A 20,628-nucleotide genomic window follows, 5' to 3' on the forward strand; every position below is an offset into this window, starting at 1 on the left:
GAAGAAAAAACCTGCTTAAAACCTTTCCCCAAATTAAACACAACAAAGCACAGGAGTGATCTCTGGGCAGCTCCCCTGTCTTTGCCTCTTGCATTAGCTATGCCTGTATGGGAACACTGGTGCTGCTTGTTGCAGTGCTTGGTCCTTCCTGTGCCTGCTCAACAGCTGAAATGAGGGTTAGCTCCCCAGACTTGCTTGTTTCTCCTGCTCCATTTCCTTGTGCTTAACTCTTAGTTCCGTGCTAGTTTTGTTGGTGGTTGCCACCTTGCGAACTTACACCATCTGCTGGTCAAGGTGCTGTGGGGAGGTGTGCAGCGAGGCAGAGCTGCTTTGGGATCCTCAGCACACCGAGTCCTGTCTTGCATAAATGATGTTGGAAATCCATCCCTGCTGGGCCACATTTGTGGGTGTCTTTCAGAGTAATCATGCAATAGAAGAGCTTATTCAGCACTCCTAATGTCATCATCCTTTTAGAAGAAGTAGTTCTAATGGCAAGATATGTTAAACAAGAGATTGACTAATCCTAGTAGCTTGTGTTTGTTTGGATTAGGGTTTTTTCCAACTTTTTATGCCTTCCAGCTATTTAAAAGCAAATTTTTATATTTTAATTACCTACCTTCCATTGAAAACAAGATGAGTTGTTATTCTAGAACAGCATTTTGCCTTTAACATTGGTTTAGTACTCAGATCTAGTCCCGGAACTTGCCTTTGGAAATGGACCATAATTTTGCTTGCCTTCAGTTCCCAACTTCTAAAAAACACCCCAAACCAATAATATACATAGAGAAATCCCTTTCCATCTCAGTGCATTTAAGAATTGTTGGTGCCTTGGAAGTAGGAGGAATCTTCTGCCCTGTCCTGGTCAGACTAATTTTTTCAACATTGCTTGTTTCACGTTCAAAGGAGGCTGACCTGGTTACAACACATGAACTCGGACATAACTTTGGAGCAGAGCATGATCCTGACAGTCTGCCAGAATGTGCCCCCACTGAAGACCAGGGAGGGAAATACGTTATGTATCCAATTGCTGTCAGTGGAGATCATGAAAACAACAAGGTATAGTTGCATAGTTTTGCTTCCACATAAAATTTTCTGCTATGGTCAGTGACCCTTTGCATGGAAAGTTTATTTAGTTAATAATTCCTGTAGCTTGAAACCATTAGGAATGTATTAGATTAGCTGTCAGAAGAAAGCATATTTGCATGCTGTTGGGTTTTCTGCAGGGTAACTCATCTTTGGATTTGGAGTTTCACTGGAGCTCATACCACCTCCAGGTGCTTTTTTAATTAGTTATTTGTAATTAGCTTTGGCCACATGCTGCTGAAAGCGAGTCATCAGCAGGTCAAATACAGTACCTTCAGTGCCAAATAGTGTTTGTGTGGTCCATAGCTAATCTTGTTGGAGAGAGCTGGCCAGGCTCCACTGCCATGATGCTCACCAGCTGCAGAAGCTCGCCCTGGCAGTGTGGCTGCTCTGCATTGTGCCTGTTCTGCAGAAGAGAAACCAAGATTATCCAACCAAGGGAATGATTAGTCTGCAGTCTTAGTCTGACTTGTGCTTCATGCTGAGCCCTGCTGCTGAGGAGCAGCACAGTCTCCCCATTGCTGCACCTTCACAGCCTGTCTTGGGGTGGCTGCTGGTGCTCCTGAAGCTGTGGGAGAGCTGGAGCTTGTTTTGTGACCCAGAGCCTGTGGGTGCCTCTGCATTGTAACGCAGTAGCGTCCTTCATGGAACCAACTGTTACTTTCCCATCTTAAAATGTTTCCAAGGTACCAAATTGGCAGTGTAGAAGGAATTACTACTTTCTGAGACACCTGGACTGGGAGTCATAAGGATGCTGAAGCTGTCTTAGATGCTACTTGTTTACAGGAAGGTACCCTCCTCAGTGCTGCTCTTTCCCCTCATGACTCTAGATGTTCTCAAGCTGCAGCAAAAAATCCATCCATAGGACCATAGAGATCAAGGCCCAGGAGTGCTTCAAAGAGCGCAACAACAAAGTGTGTGGGAACTCCAGGGTGGATGAAGGGGAGGAATGCGATCCTGGCCTCTTGCACCAGCAAGCTGATCCCTGCTGCTCTGCAGACTGTAAACTGAAAGATGGTGCCAAGTGCAGGTAAGGGGAGGCACGGTACATCTTCTCTGAACATGGGAGAGAGCAGTGGGTGGACTGGAAGCTCCTAAAGCCACCTGCAGTGTCACAGACCTGTTTCCTGGCCTTAAGGCTGAACATGTGAACTGAAGACAGTAAAGGAATTTGGGAGAGGCTGCTCTGTGCACACACTGTTGGCATACATGAGTTTTTATAGCATTCTGTTACTTTTCCTGAGAAGAGTCAAGAGCTGCAGGCTTGAAGATTGGTGGTGGTGTCATTATTAAGCAAACATAGGCCATCAAAAATTAATGTCACAATTTTCCTGTGCAAACTTGCTGTGCAAGTACAATTTTTTGCTTGTATTGCAAGGTGGCTTTAAGCTGAGATCACATCCTGGTATTTTCAAGACTGCTGCAAAATGTGCTTGAGCAGACAGAACAGTGACTGCACTGAGTCCTCCTTCTCTTATTCTTGCTCTTCAGGATGTTTATGGCCCTGCTGTCAAGCAGTGTCCAATCTGTTTTCAGAGGTCAGCTTTGCACCATGTAACAGTAATGAGCTCGTGTACCTCCTGTTGTTGAGCAAGAAGTTCCCTCAATTTCAATGAGTGTTTTTGTACTAAGGGCCTTCTTGTGTTAGATGCAGAATATTTCGAGAGCAGAAACCTTCAGGACAAATGGAAGGAGGGCATATGCATGGGGGAAAAAGAGTGGAAGATCCTGTCCAATGCTGCACAGCAAGTGACAAGAAGAGGATCCAAGTGCCTTGAATAAATATAGGGGTCCCCATGTTGTTTCTCATTAATGATGTACTTTCTATTTACCTTTGATAAATGAAGGAGTGAGCGGGTATGCAGAAAGGTGGTGTGAGTGGCAGAACAGGCAAAGGTTTTGAACCAGTCAGTCTCTATGTAGCAGCCTTTTTTTTCCCCCCAGTTGTCCTTTCCTCCTGGCTTTGTGCTTGTATGTCTTCTTTAAATAACTGCTTAATATTTCTTTCTTTCATTTTGATCTTTCCACAGTGATCGGAACAGTCCCTGCTGTAAAGGCTGCCAGTTTGAAAGTGCACAGAAGAAATGCCAAGAAGCCATAAATGCTACTTGTAAAGGAGAGTCTTTCTGCACTGGTAGGACATGGTTCTGTCCCCTTTATGTCAGTTAGCCAAATGCTTCAGGCTTAGTGTCGTGTTCAGTCTGCTTTCAAACTAATGCCCTTTAGTCATCCGGTACATGTAATTTTAGAGACCAGTTAAACATCACACAATTGCCGTATAATGAGTTTCATTGTAGTTCAGAAAGCACTTGGTGATTTATGCCCAGAAGAACATGAAAACTGTTGGGTTAGGGTTTTTTCTGTCTTATTTTTATTTTTTTCTTTGTTTCTTTCCCTTAAAAGAAGAAAAAGCAAAACAGAGTGTGCCACTGGCACGGGACAGGAATGAGCTGAATCTTGCTATAGATCTGCAACTCTGCTGCACTTCCCCTCTTGTTTACTTCCTCCTCATAATCTTTCCTGGAGGCAAGGAGTCAAGTCCAAGTGCCTGCTTTGCTGATGGTGCCTCCAGGGCCTGCTACCTACTGCTTGGTTGCCAGACTGCCACAATGCCTGAGTTGTTCAAAGCCTCCAGAGCTTCTGTTGCCTCTCGAGGAGCTGGCAGGCAGCCAGCAGATGAAAACCAAGAACAAGCTATCAGGGTCCTCCCACTGGGATGAATCTGAATTTCCTTTATCTTCTTTTTGATTCTGCACACTTAAGTACTCTAACACAATCCTCCCCATCCGTAGGGAACAGCAGCGAGTGCCCCCCTCCAGGGAATGCTCCAGATGACACGGTCTGTGTGGACATGGGGAAGTGCAAGGATGGGGAATGTGTCCCTTTCTGCGAGAGGGAGAAGAACCTGCGGTCATGTGCATGCAATGGTGGGTGACATGGGACTGAACTGAATGGTGTCTCTCATCTGCTCCTTGGAGAGAGCTGGCTTTGCTGTGGGCTGCCCTGATGGAGGGCTCAGTTTATGGTCTCTGAAAAAGTTTAAAGCCTTGTTCTTTTCCGGGCTAGTGTTTTCCCTTTAGAAAAGGAATGTCAGTGTCTTCCTGTCCTGTGGTGGTCTGGGTTGAAGAAATTAGGTTAAGACTTCTGGTCTGGCACCTCAGTTAAAGGAGAGGGGTTAAAGGAAGTAAGGAAAGTAAAAGGAAGCGTTCAAGGCCAGGTTGGATGGGGCTTTGGGCAACCTGGTCTAGTGGAAGGTGTCCCTGCCCATGGCAGCGATGCTGGAACTGGATGATCTATAAGCTGGGTTCCAAACCAAGCCATTCTGTGATTTCTGTGACTCTCCTACCTTTCAGCCCCTCTGCCACAGGTGGACAAGAGGGATTGTAAGGAGATCCCAACAACCTCTGGACCAGCCATCTGGCAGAGGAGTGGTGGCCTCCAGTAGGTGGTTAAAGAAAGATTCCTGAGATGTTACAGTGCCTTGAGAGCACAGGATTCCTTAGTCCAGGCCCATGCTACTGCAAACCTGCCTGTTGTATACTTCTGTCAGTAAGTTTTACTGCTTACTTGGTCTCTGTATCATCTCTTAGATACAGTAAAGCAGCTGGGAGAAGAAGAGCTTCACAGGGGCAGCATTAGCAAGTGCTGTGAGCCCCAGTGTTTGAGATAGAGCCATAGGCAGTGAGAAGAATGCCTAGAGCACCCAAAGGCCAAGAGACACTTAAATCTGTCTTTTGGATATCTTTGGAACCTCTTTGCTGGTCAGTTGAGTCCTTCAGTGTTGGGCTATCAGCATGGAGAGTTTGGTCTCACTGTGTCCTTTAATATGTTGCACAAGGCATGTGATTGTTTCAGGCTTGGTCAGGTCATCAGAGTGCCTGAAATTGGGCAACTTATGCAGCTGTGCTTTCCCCATGGGGAAGCTGGGCAGGAACACGATCAGCCAGAGGACACGTAGGGTTCCAGGTTGCAGGTGACTCTTAGTGCATCCAAGGAATGAGTTTGCTGCTTTGTTGCAGAAACGGATAACTCATGCAAGGTGTGCTGCCGGGACGAGCAGGACCGGTGCGTACCGTACGTCGATGCCAACGACCAGTTCCTGTTCCTGCGCAAGGGGAAGCCCTGCACCGTGGGCTTCTGTGACACCAACGTAAGCTGTCCGTCATGTCAGTGCACTGCATGTTCTGCTTCTGTGGCTGGTGGCTTAGAGTCCTCTCTGATGAGGACTGTGCTGGTAAAAAGAAACCAAAGTTTGACAAGCCTCTAAGCAGGGTGATATTCCACAGGGTAAATATTAAAAGGTGTCTGAGGCTGCAGGTGGAAGTGAGCTCTGGGTGAGATAAAGCCATTACCTTCTGCCATTGCTGGTTATCCCTTCCACTGCTCTGCGTGGCTCAGCCAGTTGGCAGGTTGTGTGATGGAGGTGAATGGGTGCTGCTGTAAGTTCAGCTGGGTTAGCAGCACTTGCTGCTTGAGTTACTCATGTTAGCCCAGTTCATTTTGACTAGAATAATCCAGATCAGAGAGCAATCCATGAAGGTTTGGCTAGCAGTATCTGAAGGGAGCATTGAGCCTGTGGCAGGGAGACCACTGAGTTGCTGGTGCTCAGTGACTGGTTCCATGGCACAGCTGCACACATTGCCTGCAGACCCCAATGGTCAGAGCTAAACTGGGTGTTGGCAGAAGTCAGTCTGGGAGGGCAGGGGCCTGCTCCAGCCCTTCCACTGGCAGAACAGGAAAGGTTGATGAGCGACTGTGTTAAACCTGTACAGCCAGATCTGGGAGTCTGTCTGTAACCCTGGGCTTCTGAGAGCTGCAGACTTCTCAGTGGGCAATGAGAGCTGAGGTGTCCAGCACTTAAACCTCTCCAGAAACTTCATTTTACATCCTTTAACATGGGGCGAGGGTGAGTCAGTTTTTTCCATGTTTCAAATGTTTGTTTTAGACAGCAACACAATTGAAACTGCTTTGCCAAAAATGAAGGCAGTAAAAATGAACTGCTGCTACTGGGCATGAGTGAATCTGTATTTAGAATACAAGTCAAGGTCTGCTCCCTATAGTCTTCATTTCATTACTGTCTTTGTATCTTCTCTCCGTCTCCAACGCAGCAGTAGTTAATGCTTAGAGAACATAAGACAGTTTGTAAGTAATGTTTACTTTTGCAGGGCAAATGTGAGAAGCAAGTACAGGATGTGATTGAACGATTCTGGGATTTCATAGACCAACTCAGCATCAATACTTTTGGTAAGATATGTAACCATATCCTCTGGGAGGTTTCAATTCATGATATGACCCTCTAAAGCCTCAGAGGGAGTTGGCTGGCTGGTTGTATTAACCTCTACACAAGGGTAGCCAGTAGCTGTGCTGCTGGCATACATAAACACATTTTTGCCTAAAGTTTGACAGTGCTGATGGTGCCTCTTAAGTCTGAAAGGATGGAGAATTATTTTGCATTTTTCCACTCCATTATTTTTTAGGCATCTTCTAAGCCTATAAAGATGATGATAGCTCCTTATCTGAATACCAAGAGTAGGTCAAGTAGAGAAAAGGGAATAACAGGCAACCTTTTTAGAGGCCAACTAGCTTAAAGTCAGCCTTTGTAGTCTTGATCTGCACTGTGTGCAGTCCCAGCAGGTGTAGCCCCTAGTGTCTTGCTCTGCGGTACTGGAACCATACAAAACCTGTTCTTAAGCCAGTGCTGTGTAATGAAGTAACTGCATGCACTCGCTGTATGTAATGCTGTGCTGCACAGTGTAATTATCCGGGCTTGAGGCTTTCAGTCTTCAGTTCTAGGGTCAAAAATCTGTTTCTTAGGTAACTGTTTAAGCTCTTTAGCCCACACAGGTCGAGGCACTTCATGTATCTTTGATGTTCATATATTTTGTTTGTGGAGGCAGGTAGTTATTGCATAACTGTAAAACCAGAATTGGTAACAGACTTGCAGTGTGTCTTGCATACACGAGAGGGGCAGCTTGGCTAGTTCAGTATAGCTTCCTCCCAGTCAACTTGTATTTGCAGCCTGTTAGCATTTCTCACCAGGGAACAACAGAGGAAAAAATCTCTTCTTGTTAACATGTTGGATACAACTTCTTTGCCTAGTCCTGCAGCCTGTGCTTCTCCCAACAGTTCTGTGGCTACAGAATGGGCATAGACCTGTATGTTCATGAAACAGTATTTGGGAGGTAACTAACAGATTTGAACTGATTTCACAGGGAAGTTCCTAGCAGATAACATAGTGGGCTCTGTGCTTGTCTTCTCCTTACTGTTTTGGATTCCTCTCAGCATCCTTGTGCACTGCGTGGTGAGTAAGCTGTCTTTGAGACGACTGCTTTGTTGGATTGAGCTGTAAGAGAGCACGTTTTATATATGAAATGGCAGATGTCTGTGGGAGAAGGTGATGGCAAGCTCTTAGCAAACCTCAGGGGGGAATCCAGCATATATAAGACTTACTGCTCCTTCAGTAGCTAAAATTTCTACTAAACTCTGCCAGGTTCTGGCAAACCCAGACCCAGTGCTCCCATAACTGGTGCCCTTCCTATTCTTTCCTTGGCTGTCTTTCTTCCTCTGTCTCCGGAATTCTACCAAAATATAATTTTGGTAACCTCCACTAAAGTCAAAGTTTTCTAAAGCCCTACTAAGAAATAAGACAGCCACATTTTGGGGGGAGATCCAGGGAGGGAAGTGGTCTTGGTTGAGCTTGGGTAGATGGATAAAGAGAGTGAGCTCCTGGCACCTGGGAGCATGGGCATGTGGCATGATGCTGATAGTGGTATAGAGGGTTCTTTACCCACCTCTGGGACGGGTGGCAAAGCATGGGAAAAGAGCCCCACACACTGCTATGGTCTTGCAGGGACACAGGCACAGAGACCTTGCAACTGGGAAACTAACTTTCTTATTTTGTGTGTGTGTGTGTTTTGGTTTTCTTTCATTTGTTTGTTTTCCAATAGGACAAGAAATTGGACAAACAGTACGAGGAGAACACAAAGTCTCTGTTCTGCCCCAGTGTAAGTTGCTGTCTGAATACAAACTGGCAAAAAGCTCTCCTAGTGCGTGTTAGGAAATGTGAACCTAAGGTGTGTGCAGAGTATTTATCACAGAAATGACAGTAAAGAGCACTGGAGCCTCAGGCCCCACACTGCCCATCATGAATTAGTTTGAGGAGAAACTGTTCTCAAACAAGCCTGTGTTTGGTACATCAAGCACTGCAGCTTGGTGGGCTCTGATGCTTCCTTCCTGTAAGAGCTGTGTTGTGACCTTGTTGCTGGAGCAGCCGTCTTGCTGCAGCTCCCTCCTCGGCAGGAAGCTGCTCCGCTCTGCAGAGCACTGCTGTGAGTGCCTGTGTGTGGGGTCCCCTCAGCACACGTCACTCAGCAGCTTCAACCACAGGCAGCTTGGTCCCAGCCAAGTGGTGTCAGCGAAGCCCAAGGCTCAGCAGGGCAGCGCTGCATGAAAATCTGCTAAATGTGTCTGTGCTGCAGTGGCTGTTTATGGGAGTCAGCTTCTAGTGACCAGTTGTGCTGGAGCCTTTCAGTTCCTCATGCTGAGGTGCAGGGACCCATCAGAGACACTTCTCACCCTTGTAGATATCGAGTTGGGAACAGAGCAAAAAAGTGTCTATATAAACTTTAATTACAGACAGGTACCAGGCACCTTCTGACGTAGATTTCTGGGTATCCTGACAGCCCAATTCTTACTAATAACTGAAACATTCACTTAAAGGAATGTTTTGTAATCGAAGGGAAACAAAACCTTGCAGAACCCTTGCACAACCACTGAGGGAAGCATACTGAACTGAAAGACCACTGAGGCAGATTGCCTTTGTCATCTACGCTGACATAACTGAAGGTAATCTTAGTTTAAGTGCCCCATACCTGGTTGTGAGTGACATAAGTCACCCTAGAGCTTTATACCTGAATTCAATCAAGAAAATCCCATAAGTATGTGTAGCAACAGAGCACAGGTATTAGGTAATGGGCTCCTCAGTCCAGGAGGGATGCAGTAGACTTCAAACTGCTGTAACAGAGGTGCAGGTTCTCCTCAGAAAGCGCCCATTCCTTTTGAAAATGGGGCAAAAACTGAATCCCAGGCTAGGTGTGGTGATGTGGCTGCTTGTGTCTTGCAGAACGTGGAGATGCTCAGCAGCCTGGACTCTGCCTCTGTTCGAATCATCAAGCCCTTCCCTGCAGCACAGTCAACGAGCCGGCACCAGCCGCTGCAGCCCATCACGGCCGTGCCTGCTGTCGCTGCAGCACCAAAGCAGGACCACCAAAGAATGGACACCATTCAGGAGGACCCAAGCACGGACTCTCATATTGATGAGGACGGGTTTGAGAAGGACCCTTTCCCAAACAGTAGCTCAGCTGCCAAATCTTTTGAGGACTTGACAGACCATCCTGTCATTAGGAGTGAGAAAGCTTCATCCTTCAAACTGCAGCGCCAGAACCGGGTGGACAGCAAGGAAACAGAGTGCTAGTGTCTTGCTGCCTTCCAAATGTATGACTTGTGTCTGCAAAATAAGGATCTAAAACCATTTCATTTATATAAATATGAATATATGTATATATATTTTTGTGAGGGAGTGGGAGAAATAAGGAAGTGACCTACTGCAGATGCTGGTCATGTGTATGACCTTCCTTAAATTACATTTATTAGAGCATTATATCTTTTAAAAAGGAAAATCCAGACTCAGACTGCCTTGTATTTGAAGCTTTTTGGATTTGTTTTTCTACTTCCTTGACCTTTAACATTTCCTTCAACCTGTGGTGCAAAACCAAATCCTGCTGGATATTGGATTGTGTATATCAGCCTTTTTTATAACTTAGTATTTTGTAGTCTGACAGCACTGATTGATAGACAAAATTAAGGGGCTTTTAAAAACAAGATGAAAACACTGCAGTATGTTCCATATAGAGTAGATCATTTAGCAGTTTAAGGTACATGTAAGCCAAAGCCTAAACGGATGCTTGAGAGCAGAATGAGAGTACCGAAACAGATAAAAGTATGGTCTCATAGCACTGAATTATAATGCATAATTGGAATCAAGAATCTTATCACATACAGCTTCTAAAGAAATAAAAGGAGCATAAGGAGACTGTTAAACCTTATGTGCTGCATGGAAATCTCCCTCCAGCATGAAACTTGTGTCTTTAGCAGTGAGGTTGTCTTGTCTCCATGGCAGAGAAAGGCTTTCCATGGGAGTTTCCTACTCTGCGCTTGTTTGTTGCAGGTACCTGGTAGGAGAAGTGTAAGGGCAGAAATCATTTATGTGGATAGGCAGCTGTTTACAGCAGTTGTTTCAGTGCAGAAATGTTTCTCCAGATGTTACTTTTAAATAACACTATTGTTGAGATGTTCAAAGAGCTGAGCCTCAGATTTCTGGGGCCTTTGTGGCCTTTGGAAGCTCCTACTGCATAAGGAAATGGAGGATGGTGGAATTCACTCCACTGGGGGGGCATTTGTTTAATTGTGAATTTGATTAAAAAATAAATGAACCTTTGTTAAACGTACAGGGCAAGTGTAAGGAGGAGACACCATGAGTTCAAATTCCCACTCAGAGGGTAAAATGTGATGTTCAAAGTAGGTAATTTAACAGTGTCCTCTGGTACACCCGGAGACCTGTAAGGTGAGCATGACTGGCATGGGAGTGGTGTTTTAGCTCAGTAGCAGAGGGAGTGACACAGTGGAGCCACAGAGCAACTGACAGTAAAGCAGCATCTTCGTTCTGCATCTGTTCTCTCCCACAGTAATCTGTGGGTAAAACTGACGTAAAACATGACAGGGTAGAACCATTTGAACTGTTACAAGCCAGTGCTCAGCAACAGGGAAGTGGATTTATGTATGAGGGGAAGTAACTGCTGCGGTGAGGAAGGGATGGTGCAAGAGATCCTCTCTTCCCCACCGTGGACACTTGTTACACTAATACTTGAACCTTGTGTGCCTTACGGTATTCCTGTCTGAGTAGCTGTTGTGTTTTATATATTGGTTTTGAACTTTGGGGGTTTTGTTGTTGTTTGGGTTTTCTTTTTTTGAGTCAGTGCAAAGTCCACGTGTGAGGAGTTAATTTAATTCCCAATACAATAAAAGCTTTTTATATTAAAAAGACATCTATAGTTAAGAGCTGTTTCTGCTCAGTCCTTTTAGAAAAGATCTAAGTTCTTCAGTGAAACCCTGTGTTAGGAATCTGGCATGAGCCAGTGAGCCAGTTATTTCTGCACCTGGAGGGCTGCCCTGCTTCCACCAGGAGCCAGTTTCACCACAAGCCCTGTGGGTTATGGTCAGCCCTGATGGTGAAAGTCATGTGAAGTTTGGGAGTGTGCTCACATGCCTTACCAGGTAGGAAGTCTGTGCGTATGTGTTCTCGGCACTGAGGGCTTTACTCCCTAAAAGAAAATGAGGCAGTGGCTGGTGCTCAGAAGCATGAAAATTGACATTTGGAGCATGTCATCCATGCCCCAGAGCGAGCTGTGGTCCTGAAGCTGTGAAAGCAGTACAGGCAGTGTGTTCAGAATCTTGGAGGCAGGAAGATCTGCAGGGAGCCCCAGCCTAGTCCAGCCACTCTTTAAGCATTTGTTACAGGCAGGACAGTCCAGTCTAATAGTCATAAATACTGTAAGTGATCAAACTTGCTTCTGGTCTAGCTCCAGGCACAGGCAAAGTACTTGTGGTGCAGTCTGTACCACTGTTGCATAGTGGATGGTAGGTCCTGACCAACTTGTCCTGGTTAATGGAGCAAAGGCAGTCAACTCATCAGGCCCTGCACTGCTCTGCAGTCTGTGCCTATATGCAAGAGGTGGGTGTAAAATAAGTTAAACATGCCCCTGCTCTGAACTACAATCTATCACTTACAAAAGCCTCACTAAGTCTCAGATAACTGCTTTCACTGCTGTATTACATCCAAACAAACTTAACTGATGTTAATAGGTCCTAAGACTCTCCACACTACTGCCTCTTACCAGCTCCTAGGTGTTCAAAAGCTAGTAGATGGTATTAATCAAAGTGTAGTTCCTAAAACTCAGGGCAGCTCCTGTGAGAGACTTATTTTCTTCCAAATGTTCCAGGGAAAGAGTTGCTCACCCACACAGATGTTCACACTTCCAGCACATGCAGCATGCTGCCGAGCTACCCCATGACAAACCCGCAGTGGTCTCATCTTTTATTCTCCACACCCCAAGAGAAGGGGACAAGGCAGAGGTCCCCCCACCTCCCGTTGCCCAGGCATGCAATGTCTGTGGCATGCTCCTGGCAGTGGCTGTTCATAAGCAGAGTGGTTTTGTCCTGCAAGGCTGCTTCAGCTCCTCACTGCAGAGCATCTGGCAGAAGAGTGGCCTCGGGGTCTGTGTGGTCCACGTCACGCCAGTATGGAAGCAGGAAAGGAAGAGCTGACAGTTTTTTTTCCAGGTGTGACCACAGTTGTGTTGCTAGAAAGCTGTTGCCTTTTGGTGATAAGTGAAGACCATCACACAAATAGGAAGAGAAATCCTGCAGGTGAGGTTAAAACATGTATCAGTGTATTTGCTAGTTGCAAATAGAAGGTATTGAGTAACTTAAGTTCATCAGAACCAGCTGGATTATAAACCATTTTTTTTTTCACTGCTTGCATTAAAGTATTAAGAGAACGTTCTGATGGCCAAAGTCACTGCTGTTCATCAGGAAAAGATCATGGGATTAATGATGCAATCAAAGTATTGAGTCTATTGCACTACTGAAGTCAACTGCACCAGGGAGTGTGGGTGAGAGGAAAGATGCAGTGTCCAAACTGGAGTTATCTGCCTACAGGAAAAGCCTGCAGTCCCTGTCACAGACCAGTTTCGGAATCTGGTCACCTGCATCAGCGAGGCACTGGTGCAGCCTGACCTACCCTTGTGCTGACATTACCCCAACACAGTGCAGGTTGGCCAGAGAAGTTATGGCTGCCCCATTCCTGGGAGTGTTCAAGGTCAGGCTGAATGGGGCTTTGAGCAACCTGGTCTAGTGTAAGGTGTCCCGGCCCTTGGCAGGGGGTTGGAACTAGCCCCCTTCCAACCCAAACCATCCTGTGATTCTACAAAAAGGTTATGTATGTGTAATGCTCCCAGGGGACATCCACTAAGCAAACATAATGGCCAAGTTATGTTACGCTTTATTTCTCAAAGCTCACTATGAAGCTTTCTGGTTTATTTTTTCCCCAAAGTGTAATATGGATCTTTTTTTGTACCATTTCAGTGAATATGCAGCATTACCAGTTCCTCTAAGCTAAATGATGCACTTCACAATTCATGAGTTTCAAAGCCTTTTTGACATCATACCTGATTGTTCTGCATTAGTGTCCAGAGGTCGACCACATCAGTTCCACAGTCCCTAGCGACCTGAACGCAGGCCTGGGCATACTCCCCAGTGGTTGCATTGTGGCGATTCAATTTCTCACCTATCCAACAGAAACAAAGAAAACACTTAGCAATCATGACAGATCCACCCCAATTTCAGTCCTGTGCAGCACACATGATGCATATCAGTTTGTTAAACCAGCTCACATATGCCCAATTGCAAACCAAATCCAAAGCATGCAGATTTCAGTGGCTGGAAGCTAAAGCTTGAAGTCTCTTTCAGGGCACCTTTTGATTTTGAGGCATCTGAAAACATGTTTCTTGTTAACAGATGTGTAAGAGGTGAGAGAGGCAACAGCAACAGGCACACAGTGTAAAGGCTGTTTCTGTGCTGCTCACAGCTTCCACCTGGCAACCTTGAGGTGGAATCCATGCACAGATTTAAAACCCTTCATACACCTGCACTTAGCATGTGGAATAGGATGAAGCAGATGTAAATCTATTTTGAAATTTGTCTTCTACTCCATGGGTGACATCCAACATTTAGCATCTCCTTCCAGCAGTCTCACGTGTAGGCCCAAAGCTTGATCAGCACCTACAAACGGTACCTTTGTGTGCACAGTTAACTGGGAGCTGGGCAGTCAGTCTGTACTCAGTGCTAGCAGTTCTGTAAAGAACCCAGGGAAACTCTGGGGCAGAATGTCATTAAGTTACTTTTTTTTAATGGGACCTTGAACTCCTACTCTCTCCTTGCACATGATGATTCCCATGATTCCCACCTCTTCACGCTGCCATCTCCTTCCTCCCATCATCTGTTTTCATAATCAAAATACCTTTGGCAGCCCCCCTGGTCCTTCCCCATGACAGCACATTTCCTATCATCTCTGTCTTTCTTCAACTTTCTTCCTGATTTAGCTCTCCCATGGGACTGAGTGGCCCTTCAGCTCATTCAGCTGCCACCGTGCAGAGCTCCCTTTGTTGCCATGTTCCCTATATTGGCTGCAGCCTCACCTCCCCAGGTGAAGTCCTACAGTCCTGTCCCTTTCCAGTTTGATGACTTATGTCCTAGCAGAGTTGATGATTTCTTATTCTCCCTTTGCCTTTTCTTTCACTGTTTGATTGGACTACTTCTTGATTGTTTAATCTCTTCTTCCATTCTGGAAGCACACGCACACCTATAATGTGCAGCTCTGCAGAAGCATGTGCTGCTGGGTCTGTAAGTGAAGAGCAGTGGCCAAAGGAAGCTCAGAGGGAACATGCAGGTATCCTGAGGGACCAAGAAGGCAATTTATCCTGACCTGCACATCCCACCCTGCCTTGTGACAGCCAGCAATGGGAAGCAGTGACTTAGGGGAAACCTGAAGACATCAGATACATCTGGGTGTGTGGGACTGACCTGAAGGAGCTGCCTGTTGCACTCATGAGGTCAATGCCCTCCACCTACAGATATTCACAGCTAACAGGAGCCCCACAGTGACTGGAAGAAGGTTCACATGACATCCAGTCTCAAGAAAGACTAGAAAGGACCTGGGAACTGTTTATCACTCAGCCTCACCTCAGTGCTGGGAAAGATAGTGGGGTTACCTCCTCTTGAGATTCATTTCCAAACACATGAAGGACAAGAAGGAACTATCAATACAAATCTAGCAAAGCCAGACAGTGCTTGACTACTCAATTACTTCTTCAATGAATTAATGGCTACGCAGATGATGAAGAGCAGCTCTGACCTTAGTAAGGGCTTTGACTTCATCTCCCACAGCACTCAGATTTGGAAGCTGAGCTTCTTTTCACACCTCTTTTCACACCTGAATGAATGTTCCTGTGAACATCATCACCCTCATGTTTCACACCTCTTTCTCCTTTGCTCTGATCTCTAACTGACAAAACCAGAAATAAGCACATTTCCCCTGGATAATAGTTGAGGAGAGATGATCCAAAAATGCCGCTTACTGTGCCCACAATACTCTATTTGTGGTCCATGGTCTGAGATCACCTTGTCTTTTGTTCCACCCCTAGACAGCAAACTCTTTTAGACAGATGCAGACAGATTCAACACAGTAAATGCAAGTTTCCTCCCTCTCTACCCCATAAAAAGGATAGGTTTAAGATGAAAATGAATTAATATTTTAGAGGTGTTACTTGATAGCTAGGAGCCAGATAAGCAGCATTCATGGTGTGCTCACCTAACATTTCAAGAGGACAATATGGGTCCACGTGCTGGAAACTAGGTCTACAATGGGAGCTGGACACACACAGAGGAAGGGCTCCTCTATGCCTGACCTGCTCCTCAGTCCCTGTCCAAAGATCTACTACTGCCACATATACCATACTGACTGTATCTGATCTGACCTGCTATAGCTGCTACTGTCTTACACAATTTGTGAGTATAACTCTTCAGGGGACTTTCCCTCTTTTTCTACATTAAATATAAAAACTACCTGGCTGGATGAGACTGAAAGTCCATACAGTCCAAAACCTGTTTGGCACAGTGACCACTGCCACACAACAAACCTCCCTAATGCAAAGTCATGCAACAACACAACCTAACTTTGCATAGTTTAAACATGGGATCATCTTCAAAATCTTACCACCTCAACTGAGCACACAGATCAGGATATGCAATATCACCTAAGTTAGAAAAAACCCTGCAAATACTAAGGTGACAGCTCTGTATTTACCCGAGCCTAACTCAAGTCTTTTATAAACGTGCAAGAAGCGGACAAGTTGTCACAAAAGAGGACTCACTCTCAAGAGGCATAAACTGTCACTGCTGGAGTCAGTGGGATTATGGCAACTTCCACCAGCTGAGTAACACGAAGTAAGCAGTGCTCTTCTGTCTCTATTTTTAGAATCACCTTGAACAACATCATAATGAAAAATCATTTAATCACCTTTTGCTTCCTTCCCAGGTACTTTTATTAGCATCTTAGATTATGATATCCTTGGGGAGGGAGGTGTAAATTTAAAATAAACCTGGCTGGGATATTACTGCTTATCCAAATGGATGACAAATACATTGTGACTATTATAAATTTTTCTAAGGCACACAATGCCAGAATTTCTTCCATAATTCAGGTTATTTTGGGAGCTGCGAGGACATGATGTAGTCTGCCTAGGACGTCTCAGCACAACCTGCATTCTCAAAGGGCAGACACTTCTGTCAGTTCTACGCACAAACAGCTCAAACAACACTTTCAAAAGAATGTTACTGATCCGTCTGTAGTTACTGCACAAGCTTATCCAAAAGTTCTTTAGCAAGCCAGCTACTTGTCCTTTTTTCCCCATCAGCTCAAGGAACATGACTGCTATCTGGCACAAGCATGAAGCAAATCACCTCTCAGCCTGCAATCGGGAGCTTACACTCTGCCAGTAAAATGTTGAGGTTCTGCCCGTCCGCATCACTCTTACCTTTGGCAAGGCACTCCTTTTCCCAAGCTGATTCCTGAAGAGGTGGTGGCGTTATCAAAATAATCTTGTCTTCAGTAATGTCCACTGACTTGAGATACTGTATCATGCTCTTCAAGTTCGCAGCGTACTCCTCCAAAGGAACGTGTTGCTTTGGGTTCAGATCTGTTTGGGGATGGAGCACGTGCACTAGTGACATTAAACTGCTCACAGGTTTATTACACAGTACAATGTGCTTTGTACACAGCATATGAATGTGGGCACTCATTTCGTGTGCAGTTCACCTCAACCACTGGACCAGGAGGTGTGGTAGGCAAACACTGCTCCTCCACATCCAAAGCAGACAAATCGAGGTTTTAAACACAGCACTTTCAACTAATACAAATAAGGCACAGAGAAAACTAAAAATCAAAGAAAAATATGTATTTTTAGATGCTCTTTCTTACAACCCTGTATCTTAGTATTAGATCACACAACCACCTCAAACCTCACAGAAACAAAGCCTAAGATTTTTAAACCTCTTGGATGCAGTGAAAATTTGGGAAATTCCCATAGATGCACAGTCAATCCTTCGTGTGCTGATGTTATCATTTTGATTAGACTAACTCTGCGTACCGCTATGCTTATCTTAAAAAGAACCCAAATGTGCATTCATTCCCTCATTTCCTCAACCCATCTGCCAGAACTCATCAGCCTCCTTTAAAGGCAGAAAAATCAGCAGGATGCCCAACTCCAATTTTAGGTGATGGATATACGACTGATTCTTGAGCACCCTGACATTTACTGTTGAAATTAAAACTTTGTGAGAGGGAGAGGAATAGAAGGCACTGCATGGTTTAAATTCAAGTAAAATGATTGAAAACAATACACTGTAAAAACAAAGAGAGTGCAGCTGGTTCATGGAGAAGTGCCAGGAAAGCCTGTGTGATGTTCTGCTTTCCTTGATGAACTGTAAAACTGTCCTAAGAGTCACAGGGGTGAGGGGTGGGAAGGGAAGGTACAGTACCTTTCAAAGCACTGTCGTTAGCTCCGAAGAAAATAGTAACTGCAACAGTACTCTCAGCACCAGCACTTTTAGCGATCAGTCTTGGCAGGATCAACTTAGCCCATCTGGTGTTGTATCCCGAGAGCCCACGGTTCACAACATCACATTTTCTGAAACAGAAACATGTCTCATAAAGAACAGTCCTCCTCTGCACACCAGGACAAAACCTGGGGCATTCTGAACCACTCTGCTGGGACACCTGCTCCTGTCCCTCTCAGAAATGATGAGGTATCACAGGAGTTTTCAATGGTATTATAACTTTGTGTCTCGAAAGTGCACGAACAACAATTGTGACAATCCCTAAGGATTTAAGTGTTCGAGGCCACGCTGCATGGGGCCTTGAGCAACCAGGTCTAGAGGAAGGTGTCCCTGCCCATGGCAGGCAGTTGGAACTGGATGAGCTTTAAGGTCCCTTCCAACCCAAACTGTTCTATGACTTTCGTAATTTCCACTCAAGCTTTGAATGGAAAGAAACACCCAGTATTTCCACCACTACTGGGCAGGTTACCTCTAAGGCAGTTCCACTCCAATAAATAAATATACATTAAATATTAACTTGTGTCAGTTTTCTTTCAGAAAAGCTGCACACGTTCTTGCAGGCTAGACATTACTTTTGGGATTTAACCTCTTACCTGACCAGTCTCTCAGCAAGATACGCCCCCCAGCCATTTTCCCGGAAGGAGAACTGAAAGGAAGGAAAACTGTTAGACCCTCACTGGGAGAGCTCACCCCGCAGGAAGTCAGTCCCACCACCAGCATCTTCCTTCCCTCCTCAGAGGCTTTCCGCGCACAGCCTCTGGCACTGCTGCAGCAGCGCTTCCTCCCTCCCAGCCTGCCCTGCAGAGGTCCAACAGTCTGGGTCTTTACACAGACGCACAACAGGCACCAGAGGCAGGTGAACAGAACTGACTGCTGCCAGGCTGCAGACTCATCTCTGCTCATGAGAGTTGGGGTTTTAACACCTTTTTCTAAGAAACTTTCACTGTGCATTCATTCTCTCTCCACACGCTGCTTCAGAATGCAGTCTGACACCTTATCTCTCCTACCAGTGGAAAAGCTAATCCCCTTCTTTTATTCCCACTGCTGCACCATCCTGTTACAATGCTGCAGGGGTGAGGGCCGCTACAGATAACAGGCTGTCCTCCCTGGCTGAAAAACACCCCTGCCACTGCAATACCAGAAACTACACTTTTACCAGACCACGCTGCTAACACAGGATCTTAAAGCTTCTCTGCAATAAGGCTCTAAATCTCATTAATGACCATCAGTGTGAAAGCTCCTGGCACACTCTCCCGGGAGATCCAACAGGGATATAGCTACACCAGGCTGCGCTCCCACCTCTCTGGCCTCCTTCCCCCCTCACAGCGCCATGCTGCTCCCTGCCCCTCCAGCCCCGCTCAGTCAGAGCGGGTTTCACCCTGCGGTCAGACCGCAGGAGCCAGAGCCCTGGGAAGAGCGGCTTACGGGGCTCAGACACCATGATCCCGCCCGACAGACTTCTGCTGCCCCAGGCGAGACGGGGGCCGGCCGGCGAGGCGAGGCTGGAGGCCAGGCTGCCCCACGGCAAGGCACACGCACCCCCTCCTGCTGCGGCCAGCTCGGTTTTCCTCACAAGTTAAGTCAAGCCCTGTGCTTGGCACAGGCTGTGTAACGCCGGAAAACCACGGTGCTCCGGTCCAAGGCACCAGGATGCTCACGGGGCTCTGGAGGTCAGGCGGCAGCTGCGGGGCCGCCGGCCTTACGGCAGTGTGGAGGAGCTGGCGGCCCCACAGCCAAGGGCGGCGGCGCGGCGCTGCTGCAGAGCCGCTACCTCAGTGATGGAGTCTCCGAAGAGGACGACACGGGGCCAGAGCAAGAGCCGCCCGCAAGCACCCGCCTCCACCAGCGCCATGGCCGCGGCCGGACGTCCTGCGGAGCGGGGGGAGGAGGAGCAGGAGACCTCGCCGCTTCCTCCACGTTAAGTGATGGCTTCAGGTTCCAGCAGCGCCAATGTTCAACTGGTTTCCACCTCCCCAGTAGTGAAGCGCGTCCTCCTGCGCAGCCGGGGCCTGGAGAAGATGGCGGCCCCGCGGAAGAGCCCCGCCTTGTGGTGGCTGAAAGCACGTTTGAAAACACGGGCATAACTTTTAAAATAACTTTTACCTGTTCCAAGAAGGTATTTCATTTTAAATAGAATGCAGTTACCGCCTTTGAAAGGCTTCATACTGTTATGCCTAATGACATACAGGCTGGGGAGGGAAGCTGTCACTAATCCTGGTAATACTAACAGCACACTGTACTGTAAACTACCAGTGTTTAAAGTGTAGCTACAAAGAAGATGGAGACTCCCTTTAGAAGGAATCACATGGAAAAGAGGAGGGGTAATGGGCACAAGTTACTCCTGGGATGACTGTAATTGGACATGAGGAAAGTTGCAGTATGAGAACAATCAACGATTGGAAAAATCTCCCCAGGGAAGTGGTGGATTCCCCAGTGTTGGCCACTTATAAGGCTCAGCTGGACAGGGTGCTGGGACATCTAGCCATACTTTGTCAAGAAAGGTTGCAGCACATGGTCCTTGAGGTACCTTCCAACCTGGTATTCCAATTTCTGTGATTGATGAGGTGTCAATTTAAATCAGCTGGGAGCGGGCAGACAAAGCTGTGTGTGTAAGAGGAAGATGAAGTAGTTTTGTAGAAAACTCACTTCCCATGGACAATTTACTGTTTAGCAACAACCCCGGCTAACTCAGAGTATCGTTCTTCTCCACGTGCTGCAGTTCACATGCAGATACCACATTTCACGTTGCCCAGG

At 46.3% G+C, this 20,628-nt stretch overlaps 2 protein-coding genes across 3 annotated transcripts in view; one reads left to right on the forward strand and one right to left on the reverse strand.

The window, feature by feature from the left end:
- Positions 1 to 11,192, forward strand: part of ADAM17 (ADAM metallopeptidase domain 17) — a 34,365-nt gene extending 23,173 nt beyond the window's left edge. The window contains exons 11-19 of the mRNA XM_005153243.4: positions 904 to 1,056; positions 1,914 to 2,113; positions 3,114 to 3,217; positions 3,876 to 4,010; positions 5,103 to 5,233; positions 6,249 to 6,327; positions 7,296 to 7,384; positions 8,031 to 8,087; positions 9,206 to 11,192. Coding sequence (XP_005153300.1) covers positions 904 to 1,056; positions 1,914 to 2,113; positions 3,114 to 3,217; positions 3,876 to 4,010; positions 5,103 to 5,233; positions 6,249 to 6,327; positions 7,296 to 7,384; positions 8,031 to 8,087; positions 9,206 to 9,556 — 1,299 coding nt within the window. The 3' untranslated portion in view covers positions 9,557 to 11,192. The remainder of the gene's footprint in view (positions 1 to 903; positions 1,057 to 1,913; positions 2,114 to 3,113; positions 3,218 to 3,875; positions 4,011 to 5,102; positions 5,234 to 6,248; positions 6,328 to 7,295; positions 7,385 to 8,030; positions 8,088 to 9,205) is intronic.
- A 1,028-nt stretch (positions 11,193 to 12,220) lies between these two features.
- Positions 12,221 to 19,891, reverse strand: IAH1 (isoamyl acetate hydrolyzing esterase 1 (putative)). 2 transcript variants are annotated; one of them, XM_005153242.3, is made up of 6 exons: positions 19,646 to 19,891; positions 18,468 to 18,520; positions 17,797 to 17,945; positions 16,794 to 16,955; positions 13,368 to 13,486; positions 12,221 to 12,561 (listed from the first exon to the last, which is right to left on the reverse strand). In XM_005153242.3, the coding sequence occupies exons 1-6, from the start codon at positions 19,724 to 19,726 to the stop codon at positions 12,379 to 12,381; spliced, it is 747 nt and encodes a 248-aa protein (XP_005153299.2). In that variant the 5' UTR covers positions 19,727 to 19,891; the 3' UTR covers positions 12,221 to 12,378. The 2 variants fall into 2 exon arrangements, with proteins under 2 accessions (XP_005153299.2, XP_033916244.1); XM_034060353.1 differs by lacking the exon at positions 19,646 to 19,891 and adding an exon at positions 19,414 to 19,526.
- Positions 19,892 to 20,628: the final 737 nt, after the last annotated feature.

This window comes from Melopsittacus undulatus, chromosome 3, assembly GCF_012275295.1.
Source record: "Melopsittacus undulatus isolate bMelUnd1 chromosome 3, bMelUnd1.mat.Z, whole genome shotgun sequence".
NCBI classification, from domain to species: Eukaryota; Metazoa; Chordata; class Aves; order Psittaciformes; family Psittaculidae; genus Melopsittacus; species Melopsittacus undulatus.